Below are 18,126 nucleotides of genomic sequence, written 5' to 3' on the forward strand. Positions count from 1 at the left end.
CCAACATTACAAAAAAAAGAGGGCCATGGCATGACAAACACCCTTTTTTTTCTAATGTTGGTACCACTGCGCGATTTTGACATTTCGGGCGTGCACTATTCGTAACGCCATTTTCGCTTAAAAATCTGGATACAGGGTAGCAATCCAAAATTTCGCGAAGCGAAATGAAACGCCGTGTTTCACCTTCCTCTCTCGGAAAATTTGGTGCACGCTGGTTGGTTGAACAAACGTTTCCCAATCAGTCAATCGAGAGACGTCAGATTGATGTATCTAAAATCAGCCCCACTCCACCTCATAATTTCCGGATCGTCGACGGGGCAAAAAGCGAATAAGGAGGTATAGGAGAATGGGTGCATAGAGGCGGGGCATACGTCCCCGATCTAAATCAACAAAACGCGGCTCGGTCAGTCCCGAAAATTCATCCTGCTGCTGGACGTCGACGAGAACACATCAGGATCAGATGGCCTGGTGGCCCGGTAGCAGATGGCCTGGAGGTCCGGGAGCAGATGTCCTGGAGGCATGGACAAGCCAAGACATGCCAGCCGGCATGAGCGGGAGTTGATCATTGGAACTGGCCACCACCTGGAGTGGCCGGAGGCCCCGGGAGTGTTCCGATAAGGGGACATTTGCGGAACCATAAGAGTTGGGGCAATATGGGTCTCAAACTTTAAAGTTTTTTATACTGGACATTAAATGTTGAATTTGGAAGTTTTCACAATCTGGAGTGGCCGGTGCCTTTAGAAGAGGTCCGATGAGAAGGAAATTTACCAAAACAACTGATTTTTTGGCGATATGAGTAATCAATCGGTTATTTTTGGCAGGAGGTAATAAATCAATAACTGTGATGCAAACTATTGCCGCGAAGAAAATCGGTTATAGAAAATTTAGAAGTGGTCACAAACTGGAATTGCCGGAGCCTTCAGGTTACGATTTTTGGCAATATGAGTATTTAATCGCTGGGGGTAATGAATCGATTATTGCGAAATAATTGAAATTGAGAATAACTCTTGCGTAATCAATTTGAGCCCTGAAAAGGGCTATTTAATGTTAGCTGTTGACATTTTCTTTGCTGTCACCGATGGCTGGCAACAGCCTTGCCAAAACATCCCCGGGTTCACCCGAAAATCTTGCCATTACGATTAGCTGAAGAAGTGTTTGAGCAGACATAAATAGATCTTAAGAAATAACTCTTTCGTGATTGATTTTGTTGCCAAGAAACGCAAATATTAACACTCAAACGTTCGGGTAGTCTTTTGACCCCTATTTTTTTTTCTTAAAAATCTCATAACTTTTGGTAGAATTTACCAATATTCCGGATTCCGTTGGGATACCTCGGCCCACCTAAATGGGTTTTTGGTCAATATAACAAAAACTTATACACATAAAAATACCGGAAATGATTCAAAACTTCATCCTGCATAGATTTAGACATACTCAAGACCTTCGGGCACTGGAACAGGTTCTAACCGGAAACGGTTCACTGAACTGATGTCGATTAGTGCCCAACTGGAACCGGGTCCGTTGCCCCGTAGGACTTAACCATGTCAATTATTCTTGCAGGATAATGTATTAGAATGATGCCTTGAAGTTTTACATCATTTCCGATATTTTTATGTCGATAAGTTTTTGTTATATTGACCAAAAACCCATATAGGTGGGCCGAGGTACCCCAGCAGAATCCGGAATATCTCCGATGAAAGTGGACCATATTTGTCCTCCATATGACAGTGAAAAATATAGACAAATCTGTATCTTTTGCAACCGGAAGCATCCAAATTGGTCAATTCTATCAAAAGTTATGAGATTTCTAAGAAAAAAATAGGGGTCAAATGACTACCCGAGCGTTTGAGTGTTAATAACTATAAAAAATTTCATTTACTTTTGTGTCCGAAGTTCTACGTCGTGATGGGTATGCCTGTAACATTACCACTGCACCTTTTTTTACTCGTGGGACAGAAATCAACTTCTCCATTTTTATAAATCTCTTGTCGCCTAACAAAGGAGAATCATCACCAAATCGAAATAATGTTGGCAAAACAAAAAAAAAAACGCGATATTTTCATCCATTCTAAAAATTTAATCTAAACGCTTGTCCAGTATTTTGTTTACATATTGTAAGCAGATTTGTAATTTGATTCAAAAGGAGCCTCGCGGGAATATTATCAAATTCCTCCAAGTAAACAGTACTCTTCTGATGGGCACTGCGGTAAAGAACCCTGTACATAGTAGGGTAAAGCACATTTCTGTGTTTTATTATTAAAAAAATCAAAAATTTGAAAATTTAAAGAATTCCAAAATTCCAAGTTCAAAGATCCGAAGATGCGAAAATTTGTTTGATTCGCATATTCGAAGATGCGAAGATATGATAACCGAGGATTGGAAAATTCTAAAGGAGGTTTAAGACTATGACAAACAAACAAACTCCCACTTTTTCTTGTTTGACAGTTTCAGGCTAAATTGTTTTAACAGTTAAACCAGGTTCTTGGGGAAATTCCTTTTTAAATGATAGTAAACATTTTTAAATATTTGAACTAGATTTGTCGAATTCAAGTAACTTTACAAAAAAAAACAAGTTCTAAAGGTGATTGGCGATAGTGCATCCGGCTTTCGAAGACCACATTTCAATCCGCCCAACTCAACAGATGATTCGAGACTAATTCCAATCCCAACTCCCTAAAATTGTGCCAGATCATGACTATCGAGCATTTTTGTGGCTGTTTTTTGGCATTACGCAACCCAACCAAGAACTACGTGACCACGGACAAGTGTGTTTTGCGTTGTTCTAAATTGTGCCTCTTCCCAATGTTGTCCCTCAGCCGTTGACGCGCGCAGGATTATCCCAAGCAAAAGAGTCAATTAGTTTAGTTTAGATTAGCTATAGTTCCAGAGCCCGCCCCACGTGCTGCGTCCGCTTGTCTGGTCCGCGTGACGATAAAAGCTCTTTTTGCGATTTTTGCCAACTCACGCTGATTTTATGGTGGTGGTGTTTGGCTTTGGGTTTGGTTGCATGACCGCTTCTTCAGCCACCTTTTGTGGGGCTCTGGAGTTTGCAGCATTTTATTCTGCAATGGTGGCCGGACACAAGGCCGACAACCGTCAACTTGCATGTGAAATGTTTTCAATAGAAATGAGCGCAAATGTTTTGGTCCGTACCCGGTCAACGAGCCAAGGCAAGGTTCGGACTTGTGACTCAACAGTACGTTTTTTGGCATAATTGATTCGAGAATATACCAGCGATTTGAGTTCCTCGTTATGTCCAAGTTATATCCAACAAAAGAAATCAATACCTAACACTTTTAAACCGTTCTTTAAACTTTAAAGCTGTTGCAATTTACGTTTGGGATCGTGCATATACTATGTGACCCTCCGAGAGTTTTTTCTCCACACATTTGAAAAAAATAAAAGATTTGATTTGACCGTGGTTTTCCAAAACTATAGGCTTTAGATACCCAAAAAATCCCGAACTTTTGACCTAAAAGTATGGGTGTTGGAGTACTGGATTCGGTCGTTGGAAACGATCGTCAAAATAGGTGGCGGGTCTGATGCGGGCTCAAAAATGTCAAAAACTCACACTTTTTCGTATTTGACAGTTTGCCAAACTCGCAAGCATCTCAAAATGTATGCAGGCTGACTTTTCTGCAAACAAATGCAGGCATACAAACAAACAAAGCAGGCAAACTACTTAACTGTCAAAATAATCGAGTTTGTTTGTTCGAAATAGTCTAATACCCACTTGACGTAACGCTGTAAGACTTCATTGCTCGAATACTGAAAAACGCTGCGATTCTCACAAATATGCATGCTTTGATAAAACAAAACAACGTTTCTTAATCCACCATTAGGTGGTTGCTGCCTTCCTCACATGTATAAAGTAATTTAATTTAATTTCTAACGCCGACTCGTTCCAAATTGAAGAAAAAAAAAAGACTCGTTCCAAATCAGATCCCAGCACCGAAAAGGACCTAATAAAAATAAGTTTATGAATAAAAAAATATACCTAGTACAGACTTTTCCAGAAAACATGCAGACTCTCATTTGAAGCAATGTGGCAACCGCATCTGACGTGCCTCTCGCGCGCAAACAAAAAGACCCGGCCTTTTGAGGTTATGCAAAAAAGATGCGCAAGGATCTGGCCTACACGCCAATGATGTTGAAAACAAACGCTTCAGTGGCCAAAATGCCTCAAAAAGTAAAATTTTTGAAAAAAAAATTACGGGTTAAATCCCATTTAAAATTCAAATGCAAAGCGCCAGCTCCTGTTACGTCCAATCAAGCTCATATTTTGGATTTGGGCTCAATACGCCCACCGGAACAAACCCTTGAATGCCCGCCAAAAAGTCATTTTTGTTACATCCTAATATGTACACAGCAAAAAATCTGATGGTAAAATCGCATGCATAAGCATGCACATCACCTTCGTCAAAAAAGACACTTAATATTACACACAGCATGTACAATTTTTGTAAACACAAAAAAAAGTTGCAACCGACGGGATTCAAACCCAGCACCAACAGTAAGAACTGGCGCCTTAGCCCGCTCGGCCAGCAGACCGATGAAGAATTGAAAGGATAAATAATAATATTAGATAAAATATGTGTAATATTACATAAAATTTCATAAAATTATGCAAAATTTATCTTATACCCAGGCCTTTTACATAGGGACGTGGCGTTACATCGTGCTGCCATCTGGTTTTTTTAAGTGCAAGAGTGGAAAAGTGCTGAGTCATCGTCTAAAAATAGACGGCGTCCTATCTCGCCCAGCAAAATGAAGTCGATAAAGTAGTCGGTTTCGATGAGAAAAAGTGGAAAACGTGATCTAAAAATAGCGACGCCATCCCCCTATGCAGCTGGATTACTACTTTGTTTGCTGTGTAGGGTAGAGTAGTCATCAATGAGACACGGGGAACAATGTAAAACACACGTCTGCCATAATAGTGGCTTTGGTTATGGACGCTCCCTTGCAAAATTATAGATTAATGTTTGATTCTTGGGTGTAAAAGTAAATTATGGACAAAAATTACTTTTTCGCTCGTAAGCTGCCATTAACACCAAAACTAACATTTCTTCAGATTTTTTTCGACTTTTCAATGGGAATGAGTTGGACTATAATGTCCATTCATTAGGTTTAACCAAAATTTAGAATATACCCAGAATCCAGGGCTGTCTGATTGTTCGCCACTCCTTTCAGCCCATGGGTAACAATGAGACACTTTGATTTTTCTCCAATAAACTTTTCAAAATCTATTTAATTCTTTCAAAACATTAATTGAAAGTGATTTTTGGCATATTTTTTGAGTTTTAACTCCATTTAACAAAAAATATAAAGTTATTTGGTATAAATATATTTATTTTACAAAATTTTAATACATTTTAGTATAACTTTTGTTAATTAAAGTTTCAAGTTGGTAAAATTGCTTAAAATGATTAAGGCAAGTTACCTACAACGGAACAATACAAAAACATGACGTTTTACTAGAAAATTATTGATTTTCGTAGAGTGTCTCATTGTTCCCCAGCTGTCTCATTGTTCCTGCCAAGTGCGTCTACAATGAGACAGTTGAATAACTCGGGCTGTAGACGTAATATCGATCTCATATTTCAGTCAATGTTAGAACACATTAAAAGCAAGTAAATGCAACAAAAAGCTCATTAAAACATGCTGATGAAAAAATACAAAAATCGTTGAATGTTAAAAACCAAAAGTGTTTCATTGATGACTACCCTACCCTATACATGAAGGTATATCTAGTAGGTGTATTTGAGAAGTTCAATTTTCGAGTGATTTTATAGCCTTTCCTCAGTAAAGTGAGGAAGGCAAAAACAAGTCACAATGGAACTTTTCTTCCGATTGCTACAGGCTGATATCGCCGACATCATAATGAATGTCGCCCTTTTGCTTGTTTGTCTACAAATCAGCTGCTTGTCGGGCCGACACCCAAACGCCGTAACTCCACGTTGAAGTCTTATCGCTGATTTGTTTATTTCGGGAAACACATGAAAGCTTCTCGGGAAACTTTATTTGGGTGTTTTTTTACGAATATTATGATGCATTTTAGTAAACGACGGTGAATATTAACTTAGGACGCGTTCTTTTATTGTCCCGCCCGTGTGGATCAATCGGACCGCGCACTGGACTCTCAATCCAGAGGTCGCCGGTTCGAATCCCGCGGCGGGCGCTCTAAAATTCTTTGTGTAAATACTTTCATACACTTAGGAGCCCAGGGCGGCGAAGTCCTTGTAGATTAAAAGGAAGACACTAGTGGTTGGTACTAGCAATGGTGGCCGACAGCTATAAAGTCAACTTCGTTTTCGTTCTTTTATTACGTAACGCAAATATTTGTTAATTATTTAAAAATAGCAATATAAAGAAGAAAAAAGGTGTTGAATAAACTTTAAAAATGAATTAATGTATTTTCTGCCATGTTTTTTGCGCCTGTTTTGCTCGCCAAAAGAGTTCCATATTTTTGCACGTAAGACACTTAAGCGATCATGGCCAGTATGAGCTTTGTTTTGGTTTGATTGGAGGTAGCATTGTCTCATCAAGCCTTATCGCTCGCTCGAAATCTGCTTATCACTACTAAATCGTAAACGATCAACAATGTTTTCAGCACATGTGGTTGTGTTCCAAGAAAAAAAAAGAGAGACACAATCGTGTAGTACTTGTGTTATAAACACGCTGGACTTTCCTTCTCCTCTGATTCCACGTTATCACTCATTTTCGACCACAGCCACACAGTGTTGGATTGCGTGCGTATATTTATTATGCTGGGCATTATGTTATCTCTGTTTAATTAATTTTAATGGGAGCCTTCTTCTCTAAAAATAAGACTGAACCTCCCCAGCAAGTAGTACCAGATGATCCTGAATTGTGGCAAGGTTTGAATGATGCACTCGCGCAGAAACCACCCCTCCCCCCCCCCCCCTTTGCAGAATCGCTTATCTTATCAGGGTTTGGGGGAAAAAAATGCTTCGTCATTTTGACGAAACCACAATCTCTGAAACGCGACGCATTTTCGCCTTCGCTCAACTATTCTGGGAAATATTTTTGTTTGTTACTTTGAAACCTTGAAAGTTTGACATTGATCGTTGTCAAACACACGGGGTACGAATACCACATTTAGGTTTAAGTCCCCTTTATTTAATAAACAACAACGCTGAGGAAAGGCTATAACATCACTCGAAATATGAACTTCACTGGACATTGGACTTGATCTACCGAAATTCCGTTCAACATCCTTATGACTGCCTTCAACTGTTTGCTCTCACCACACTTACCCGCACAAGCAAGAAAGGGATAGTGTTCTACACATGATCTGGCCCTGCTGTACAGAGCACTCAAAAACCAATCGCAAAACACTTGAATTTTGAGCACCAAAAGATAGTGTCAATTTAATATCAACCTTGTTTGTCAAAAATCGAATATTTTTTTCGTTGTTGAATTGTCTCTTCTTCCGGTTGTCCCTGCTTTCAGGATCGTCCTCCTGGTCAGGTTCGGGTCGTTTGCCACCACCGCTTTCTGCGGAGATGGAGGCCTCCGGGGAATATTCTTGTTGTTTCGGAACCGCGGTTGGTTCCATCAAATCAAACAGTGCCTTGACCATCCGAATGACGCATTGCTTGCCCCCTGGGTGGAATGCATTCGAATCCTGCTTCTCACCGCTTCTTGTCCTCACCGACACCGATTCTCCAGCGCCCGGCGGGTGTTTTGCTTAATTTCATCAAACGCTTCCTGGTACGGCATCTGCAGCTCAATCGCATCCTTCCTGCAAATCACACAAAATAAATCCAAAAATGAAAACAAAACCCCACAAAAAAATTTTTTTTCCCCACTCACCAAGTGGGTGAATCTCCGGAAATGCACCTCTATCACTAAAGTTGGCCTCTTTCCGTGTCCGGGAGACCGAGCCCTTCCGCTGGCCATACGGATCCTGAGCCCGAGGACGCAGCCTTGTGGCAATTTACTGGACATGGCGGCAGCGAACTCACGCGGTCATTCGGGACTGCGAAAAACGAACACACCGGACCGACAAAACACAAATGAAGAAACGAAGCAAAGTCTGATGAAGCTGCACGAAAACACATTTCAAACTGCACGAAACTGCATTTCAAATCAAAACAAGATCAATTCCAAGTGTTTTCCTCATCACTTTGAATAGTTCAGCCCAGTGGGGCAAATTCAAGAGCGAAACACTTGAAAAGTTTGAGCCACCCGAATGAAAATAAGTTGTCAAAAAATACCAAAAAGTCAATCGCTAAAACACTTGCATTTGATAATGGATTGGATTGAAATTCAAACACAAACAAATTAGATCTAAGATGTGGCTTTATTGAATCATTCAAGTGTTTGGGCACTTGAAAAAAAAAAGTGTGGCGTATTTTCAGTGTAGCTTTTTTTTTTGTACCAAAAATGACAGAATCAAATAGCACTTGTTTTGAAAAGTAATACTTTTCAACATTGTTTTGATTGTCCACGCTCCATACAAAAAAGTATGGGGTCTTCCATGCCTCAAGTACTTTTTTTAATAAATTTGTTATTGCCAATTTTGCACCTAATTCGACGCACAGCCAGAAAATGCAGGCCAAGGGTGCATGATACTGATGATACTCGTCGGTTGACACCCAGGCGAGGAACATCCCGGAAGGAGCCCAACTACATCCGTAGTGCTGTTGCAGCATGGCTCTGGTTCCTTGCAAGTGTCCTATTTTCTTACCTCCACGTTGGCTTGGTTTAGTCATCATGATGACAAGGTGTAACCTAGCTGGTGGCCTGTGGAAACGACTCGTAAACCTTTGACCACCGCGGGTCAGAGTCGAGACGGCTAAAAGAAAGGGGCGCGTCAATGTGGGAAAGGGAAGTAATTTGTGATTGTAGACGGTATTGTTTTGATTCGCAGTATGTTGAGTCAACTGCTGTGGATGTACCTGAGCATCGCAGAACGGGGTTTCTCTTCTTTCCATTTCAGCTAACAGCTATCTTCTGTTTATTTTGTTTCACTGATTTTCTAAAACGGCTTCTGTTTACTATCCTCCATTTGATTTCGATTTTACTTATTTGATTCTCTTATTTCTCAACGCTTTTCCACTCTATTTTACCAATTGATGCTGCTGTAACAAACTGTCTGCTTTCCCTTAATTTGGCAGCGATGTCAATTTTGTTTATCATGTGCCTTTTCTTTATTTATCTATTTGAATAATTTCTCATCTTCCCTGTAAATTGCTCTCAATACAATCTAAGCTTGTTTGTTACCTCTATTTATTAACTATTGTTAATTTCTTTATCTACTTCATAAATTACTATCTTACGAATGCGAATAAATTACTATCTTACTTTTACTATTGATTCTTTACATAGTGTATTTCCTTCACTGTCCATTGTTTTGAAACTTCACCTTTTTCTTAAGCAAGTGAGGTACGTGCCCTTACTCAATTTATGGAATGATTAAAGGATTAACACAAATATTACGATTGTACTTTTGAAAAACTTTTCTAAAATGCTTAGGACCAAAATATTGTAACAAAACACCGCGACCAAAGAAATAGCAACAGATAAACACGACTCAACAATAGGGAAGATTTAAGGAGAAAACAATACACAGTAAATAACAATTAGTTTTTGAATTCAAACTAAAAATAAAACAGTTTTCGCTTAAATAAATGCTGATAGGCACACTATAAATGGTTAGGCGCTTATACTTACATCAAACCCTACGTAATGTACCACCCCCGGCCGAGTTAAAATGCGTAACCGGAAAAGAAGGTGTTCATGCCTGGCACGAACACTCAAAGCGTGTTCTAGCGTGTTGCTCGTACTGACTCAGAGCAAGGGTGAGATGTAGGTGTAAGGGCAGTGCGTGTTCGTCGGGAACCTGGTGCATAAGATCGGTCAAGGCCCGTTCTTACACTGAAAATTGCGAATTGCGAATAAATTTGTTATTGCCAATTTTGCACCTAATTCGACGCACAGCCAGAAAATATTCACACCTCAAATATGTACACACCAGAATGCAAACCCCCTCCCCACCCCGCTTGCCTACTGTGGTGAGTGTCCAGGATACAAGCTACATATCATCAATTTGAAGCAGGGCTTTGAGGTGTGTGTCTTAGACAGTTTTTTTTTATGCTGTAGTTTGAGGTGTGCACTTTTGTAGGGGAACTATACCCTTTCTCAGCCTATTCTATTATCGGCCTATCAGCACTTTGATCATGAATTACAGCTTTCATAAAGTGTTTTTGACTGTTTCAAAGTTATAAATAGCTCAAACAAAAGTGAGCAAGCAACTCTCAATTGTTGATACATCTGAATATATTGATTTCATAGCGGAAAAAGGCAAAAGTGATGAGAATTGGTCGAACGGCTTAGAATGATTAAAATGGGCATATTTCCCCTATAGAGCTTCCCACAAGTTACACGATTGTCTAAAAATTGGAAAGCTTTCAAGATGAATCTTAGAACATACGGCCACATCACTTACCACGATGAATCCTGGCTTCACACCCATCTTACTAACCCCCTCAAATCTCACGGGATACGACCTCATTTAAGTCAAATTTAAATATTTGATTGCCTGTAAAATTACAAAATGCATTTTTTCAATATTTCATCGCCGCCATCTTTGATTTGAAAATCCTAAATCACGTCTCGACAATAAAATAATGCCAACAAACTGGACTGTATTTGATGTTCTGAAAAAGTTGGGACTTCGAAAATGGGATTTGATTGGCCACCTTGATTCAGTTATCATTGTAGCTAGAAACTGCTCGAATACAAAATATAAAATCTTTACTTGAGCAATTCTCTACAAAACCGGCCGATTTCGACCATTTTTATTTTTTGTATTTTTTGATTTGGCTCAAACTTTGTGGGGGCCTTCCCTATGACCAAAGAAGCCATTTTGCATCATTAGTTTGTCCATATAAATTTCCATACAAATTTGGCAGCTGTTCATACAAAAATGGTACGTAAATATTCGAAAATCTGTAACTTTTGAAGGAATTTTTCGATAAATTTGGTGTCTTCGGCAAAGTTGTAGGTATTGTTAAGGACTATTTAGAAAAAAATAGGTACACGGAAAAAAAAATTTCCCGATTTTTTTATTAACTTTTTTTTCACAAAAACTCAAATTCCCAAAATACGTATTTTTTGATTTTCGAGATTTTTTGATATGTTTTAGGGGACAAAAATCCGCAACTTTTGAGCTATAGAGAAACATGGTCAAAAAATCTGCCGCCGAGTTATGATTTTTTGAAAAACTGGTGATTTTTGGAAAAAATCGAAATTTCATACATAAATTTTTTTTGACCTCATTTTTTTATGCAAAATTGAATTTGCAATCGAAAATAACTTTACAGATTTTTCGATAAAGGGCCCCGTTTTCAAGATATAGCCACCGAAAGTTTGATTTCAGCGAAATATTTGCAGTTTTTCAATTTTTAAAAATAGTGACCATGAGTGACCATTTCTAAAAATATTTTTTTTGAAAAGTTCAGAAAATTTGCTATAAAATTGTCTAAGAGACATTGAAGATTGGACCTCTGGTTGCTGAGATACAGCGGCTTAAAGAAAAAGAAACACGAAAATTGAAGTTTTCTAAGTCTCACCCAAACAGCCCACCATTTTCTAATGACGATATCTCAGCAATTAATGGTCCGATATTCAATGTTAATACATGAAACATTCGTGATATTTTCCGATCTTTTCGAAAAAAATATTTTGAAAAAAATTAAATCAAGACTAACATTTTAAAAGGGCCAAACATTGAATATTATGCCCATTAAAAATGCTAGTATTGATTTAATTTTTTTCAAAATATTTTTTTCGAAAAGATCGATCGATTTCACGAATGTTTCATGTATTAACATTGAAAATCGGACCATTAATTGCTGAGATATCGTCATTAGAAAATGGTGGGCTGTTTGGGTAAGACTTAGAAAAGTAATTTTCGATTGCAAATTCAATTTTGCATAAAAAAATGAGGTCAAAAAATTTTATGTATGAAATTTCGATTTTTTCCAAAAATCACCAGTTTTTCAAAAAATCATAACTCGGCGGCAGATTTTTTGACCATGTTTCTCTATAGCTCAAAAGTTGCGGATTTTTGTCCCCTAAAACATATCAAAAAATCTCGAAAATCAAAAAATACGTATTTTGGGAATTTGAGTTTTTGTGAAAAAAAAAGTTAATAAAAAAATCGGGATTTTTTTTTTGTGTACCTATTTTTTTCTAAATAGTCCTTAACAATACCTACAACTTTGCCGAAGACACCAAATTGATCAAAAAATTCCTTCAAAAGTTACAGATTTTCGAATATATACGTACCATTTTCGTATGAACAGCTGCCAAATTTGTATGGAAATTTATATGGACAAACTAATGATGCAAAATGGCTTCTTTGGTCATAGGGAAGGCCCCCACAAAGTTTGAGCCAAATCAAAAAATACAAATAAAATCCATTTCCGGTTTTGGTAGAGAATTGCTCACTTACAAAATTTCGTATTTTTCTCCCTTTCCCCCACAGAGTTCGGTGCCAGAGCCTCTCGTTGGCAATGGAGACCGCAGCGGATTTCATCGACCACCTGAGCGACGCGGATGGCATAGCGTTCGGGGACGGCATCGGTTCGCACGGCCGGAGCGGCGGTGCCACCGGTGGCGGCGATGAGGAACTCGGCGACATGACCTTCTTCATGTCCAACTACGCAAAGGAGGCGCTCAAGATGATGTTCATGATGCGGTCGCACCACATGCTGACGGACGTGACGCTCGAGGTGGAGCAGGAGACGTTCCAGGCGCACAAGGTCGTCCTGTCGGCGGCCAGTCCGTACTTTAAGGCGATGTTCACCGGTGGGTTGAAGGAGTGCGAAATGTCCCGGGTGAAGCTGCAGGGCGTGTGTCCGACAGCGATGGCCCGCATTCTGTTCTTCATGTACACCGGCCACATCCGGGTGACGGAAGTGACGGTGTGTCAGCTGCTGCCGGCGGCCACCATGTTCCAGGTGCCGAACGTGATCGAGGCATGCTGCGCGTTTCTGGAGCGGCAGCTCGATCCGACGAACGCCATCGGGATTGCGAACTTTGCCGAGCAGCACGGCTGCGAGACGCTCAAGCAGAAGGCGAACCAGTTTATTGAGCGGAACTTTACCAAAGTGAGTTTCTGGCGAGGTGTGGTGGTTTGTTGAATTGGTTGTAATTGTCACTCTCCCTTTCCTTCTTTAGATCTGCCACGAGGATGAATTCCTGGAACTATCTGTGATTCAGCTAATAAGTTTAATTAGGAAAGACGAACTGAACGTGCAGGCCGAGCGGGACGTGTACGACGCGGTGCTCAAGTGGGTCAAACACGACGAGGACAACCGGTACCCAAAGATGGAGCACATCCTGTACGCCGTGCGGTGTCAACTGCTGACGCCGAGCTTCCTCAAGGAGCAGATGAAGACGTGCAACGTGCTGCGAAGGGCGCCCGCCTGTCGCGAGTATCTGGCCAAGATCTTCGAGGACCTGACGCTGCACAAACGGCCCGCGGTGAAGGAGCGCAAACCCAACACGACGCGGATGATTTTCGTGGCCGGCGGCTACTTTCGACATTCCCTGGACATGCTCGAAGGGTACAACGTGGACGACAAGGTGTGGATCACGCTGCCCAAGCTGACCGTGCCCCGGTCGGGGCTGGGGGCGGCCTTCCTCAAGGGGACGTTCTACGCGGTCGGCGGACGGAACAACTCGCCCGGCTCGTCGTACGACTCCGACTGGGTTGACCGGTACAACCCGATATCGGAGACGTGGGGACCGTGCTCGCCCATGTCGGTGCCGCGGAATCGCGTCGGGGTGGCCGTCATGGACGAGCTGCTGTACGCGGTTGGAGGGTCCGCCGGGTCGGAGTACCACAGTACCGTTGAGTAGTAAGTCGTCTTTTTGCACTTGAACCAGGACAAATTCTAACAGATTTTTCTCTCTTTCTAGTTACGACCCCGAACTGGACCGCTGGACGCTGGTTCAACCAATGCACTCGAAGCGACTGGGCGTAGGCGTTGCCGTTGTGAACCGACTGCTGTACGCCATCGGTGGCTTTGACGGCCGGGAACGGCTCTCTTCGGTCGAGTGTTACCACCCGGAGAACAACGAGTGGACGGCGGTTCCTTCGATGCAGCAAGGTCGATCGGGGGCGGGTGTGGCCGCGCTTCACCAGCACATCTACGTGGTGGGTGGTTTCGATGGGACGCGCCAACTGGAGACGGTCGAGCGGTACGACACGGAGCTGCAAAGCTGGGAAATGGTTGCGCCGGTTCGGATAGCTCGAAGTGCGCTCTCGTTGACCGTGTTGGATGGACGGTTGTACGCGATGGGCGGGTACGATGGGCAGAACTTTCTGGCGATTGTAGAGGTGTACGACCCAGCGACGAACGTGTGGACCGAGGGAACGCCGCTGACCTCCGGGAGAAGTGGACACGCCTCGGCTGTGATCTACACGCCGTCCTGCATCTCAAGCTACATGGAAAGTCTTAACATTAGCGACGACGCCAAGAATGGGAAGAAGGGCGAACGAAGGACGGGAGGAGCTTCGGACGATGGTCCCACAAACCGGCAATCGATGGAGTGCGTGTCGTCTTCGTCGTCGAACACGCGGGGAGCCGGCCCCGGAGGACGGATTTGCGCCGACAACATTCCAATCAACGTGCACGACGACTCCGAACTCATGAACGCACTGTGCACCCACGTCGAGGGCACCTGCCTCAAGATGCCGTACGTCATGACCCCGCCGGAAACGGTCAAGGAAGCGCCCAGCAGCGAGAGTGACTTTGCCATGGAAACCGATTCTAGTATGTGTGAGGAAGAAAGTGACGACCCGGAATCGGCGGAGACGATCCCACTCGAGGGCGTTCCACCGCCGGAAGTCCCACCCGTCAACGAGTGCCAGCAACGATCGGTGCCTCGTAAGTCCAAGTGTTTAATCAAGCGGAAAGCGTCCGCCGTCTGGAACGACGAATACTGCCCGCTGGTGCGGCTGAAGCGACAAATAACCTGCTTCGTGTCTTCGATTGTATCCCCGCCCTCGTCCTCGTCCGGTTGTTGTAACGGGTCAACCGCACAAGCAAAGGAACCGGCGTCAGATCCCTCAACTGACTCATCCCCCCCAGAAGCGTCGCTTCGATTGCAAAAAGACCGCACGAAGGACACGTTCTCCTGACCATTAATCGGCAAATTTCCACTCAAAATCAAACACACCCATCCACAACAGACTATGCGAACGACGTCGATCCACCGGCGGACCACATTCGCCTGATTCAAATCCAACCAAGTTCAAATTGCAATCATCAACCAACATGTGCATTCCTCCCACAAACTCGGTAAGCTCAATTCTTCGTTGCCGTTAGGCATTGTTGTTACTGCACCTTTCTAGCTAATATTTAAATGAAAAAAAAAGAAATGGGGAAAATTTTATCGTTTTTTCCGAGCGTCGAATTAGCATGTAAGCCACCTCCGGAGAGTTGTGCCACCCTGCGGGTCATTCCCATACCGTGTATGGGACTGACGCCGCGCAAACTCACAAACACTTGAAAATTGGTCCAACACAGTTTTGTTTTATCCTTCGCGTTGGTGTCATAACTCCCTCTACCTGTAAATACCGCAACTCCGTGTAAATAAAGCTGTTTCATACTATTTTTAACGAGCGAGGCTTTCGAATTTTGAAAGAAACAACCCTTATTTTGGCCAAAAACATCACTCTCTATTCCAATCCCAACAAAAGTCTCACACCCAAGTTTACAACTTGCGCTGCTTGCGGGGGCGCGGCGGGTTCCAGGAGACGCGCGTGCTGTCCGTGATGGACACGATGTTCATGCCGGCCATCTCGAGGCCCTTGATGGCGGACATGCGGCCGGGGCCGAGGCCGCGCACCGTCACCCGGACCGTCTTGTAGCCGCGCTCGATCGCTTTCTGTAAAATGGAGAAGGAAGGCGGGATAAGGTATCGTTATAGAATTGGGTCCTAAAAATTAGCCTAAATCGGTGATAATACTTTAACATGGTGTCGATTTCTGGAAAAGTCAGGGAAAACCTGGAATTGTCAGGGAATTTTATTTGACCTGGAAAAGTCAGGGAAAGTCAGGGAATTTTAAGCTGGGTCAGGGAATTTCGATGATCTTAAAAATATTACTACAAAATTTCATTTCTTTTTGAAAATTCGCCCTAGATTATGTATTTGAATGTCTTCCAGGCCAAACTTTGCAACATTGATAATATTTAATTTTTTATATTGGTCAGTCCGGAAGGAACGCAAAACTCCATATAAAAAATGCTTAAGAAAAGGGTCACAAAGAAAAGGAACCGCAACAAAAAGTTGCATTAGGCATTTCTTCGCACGTTGCTTGTTTGCAATATGTTTAGCTTTAAAAATCAAATAATTTGGATTTGCGTTCAACTGAAAATTACAAATTACTAGCGCACACAGGGTGGGACAATATGAGGCAGTTTCCCCACCATCCTCAGAGATTTGTTTTAGAATTGTGTCCTAAAATTAAGCTTAAATTTGTGATAATATTGTTCACAACGATAAAGATTATTTTTCTGAGTACAATGACCTTTTGAACGACCGCAAAGGATTTAAAATGGATTTTTAATTAAATTTTGAAAAATTAGCTTCACGGCCCTTCTTGACAGAAAAGGTCCTACTTGACAGCTCGTTCCAAGGGGACCATAGTTGATCCATCGAAAAAATGTTGTCTTGTCAATATTTTTTTTTTTTGCATTAAATGATCAGAATTGGTTTTTAATCTTGTTTTTAACCGTTGTACATAAAAATTGACATAGGGCTTTAGGACCCAATTGGTCGTATGCTCAGCATGTAGGGACCATAGAGAAAATCATACATTTTGTCAGAAAAATTTAATGATTAAAAAATTCAAAAGTTAAAAAATTCGAACATCTGAAAATGAAAAAAAATAAAATTCTATTGCTCAAATATTCAAAATTTTAAAAATTCAGAAATTCGAAAATTTTGGAATTGTTGATTTCTTAAATTGTTAAATATTTATTCTATAACTCCAAAAAATTGTTTGGCTAGAAGATTTTCCAAATTTCACTTTATTATTCGTTATCCAAATTTTTTTCTCAAAATTAAACTGAACTATGATATTGAGTGCAAAAACTTCGATTTCTTATTAATTGATTTTCTTCCGAAAATTTTTGCTTGAATTTTCTCAATAAGAAACGTCGAAAGATGAAGATTATGAAGAGATATTTTTTTAAATGTGTTGTTGAGGATCTTAAATAAATGTATTATGTACTACACTTTAAATATTTAATTTCTTTTAAGTTTTGTGTAATGTTTCTTACCCTTATTTAGTCTTCTTTTATACTGGATACAACCAATAGAGCTTTATGACGTTTCGCGTACGCACACTAGCGCACCATTTGATTTTGCTGGCCGGACAAAATTTAACCTCAATTTTTTTGTGTACTTACACGCAATACATGCACGCGTAGATAACTCTATAGAATTTTTTTTAAATTTAAACATTTTTGAAGAAAAATAAAAAGAAATCAAAACATTAAAAAATTACAGCTCCAACATTAAAAATTGCATTTTTAAAAAAATTATGAAAAATAGTATTAAAAAACAAAAAAAAATCATATAAACAAAAATTAAAGAATCCGAAATTTTTAAATTAAAAATTAAAAAAATCTGAAAGAAATTCAGGAATATCATTATTCAAAAATAAAAAAAAAAAAACAATCAAGAAAACAAAAAAAAATATTTTGATAAATTCTTAAATTCTTAAATTCCTAGGTTCTTGAATGCTGCCATTTGTGTTACCATCTTAGATTACAGAAAACCTGAAAATAAATATTTTTGGAGTTATTTTTTTCGGTTAGAGAAATTCTGAGAAGAAGATGTAGGAAAATTTGCTTCGATTTTTCTTCTAATCGCAATTTGAAATTTGCAACAATTTTAATCATACATTATTTCTAGAGTTTTTTTTCCCCCTTGGCCTTGTAAAGTCAAGGGGCATGATTTGATCCTAGTGCATTAGTTAAAATTTGGGTATACATTATTTTTGACAAAGAACTTTGTCCTAAGGGCTCTATTCTGGTGAGGTGTCAATCCAGAAAAACGAAAAATGTCGCGCGTTAC

General features: G+C 40.8%; 2 protein-coding genes across 3 annotated transcripts in view; one reads left to right on the plus strand and one right to left on the minus strand.

Moving 5' to 3' along the window:
- The window catches only part of LOC120428725 (kelch-like ECH-associated protein 1B), a 61,563-nt gene extending 45,902 nt beyond the window's left edge, over nt 1-15,661 (plus strand). For both annotated transcript variants that reach the window (XM_039593800.2, XM_039593799.2), the window contains exons 2-4: nt 12,518-13,142; nt 13,213-13,895; nt 13,957-15,661. In XM_039593800.2, coding sequence (XP_039449734.1) covers nt 12,546-13,142; nt 13,213-13,895; nt 13,957-15,181 — 2,505 coding nt within the window. In that variant the 5' untranslated portion in view covers nt 12,518-12,545 and the 3' untranslated portion in view covers nt 15,182-15,661. The remainder of the gene's footprint in view (nt 1-12,517; nt 13,143-13,212; nt 13,896-13,956) is intronic.
- Nucleotides 15,662-15,696: 35 nt separating this feature from the next.
- The window catches only part of LOC120431816 (28S ribosomal protein S11, mitochondrial), a 5,437-nt gene continuing 3,007 nt past the window's right edge, over nt 15,697-18,126 (minus strand). Inside the window, exon 3 of the mRNA XM_052711627.1 lies at nt 15,697-15,930. Within this exon, the coding sequence (XP_052567587.1) occupies nt 15,757-15,930 (174 nt within the window). The 3' untranslated portion in view covers nt 15,697-15,756. The remainder of the gene's footprint in view (nt 15,931-18,126) is intronic.

This window comes from Culex pipiens, chromosome 1 (genome assembly GCF_016801865.2).
Source record: "Culex pipiens pallens isolate TS chromosome 1, TS_CPP_V2, whole genome shotgun sequence".
Lineage (NCBI taxonomy): Eukaryota > Metazoa > Arthropoda > Insecta > Diptera > Culicidae > Culex > Culex pipiens.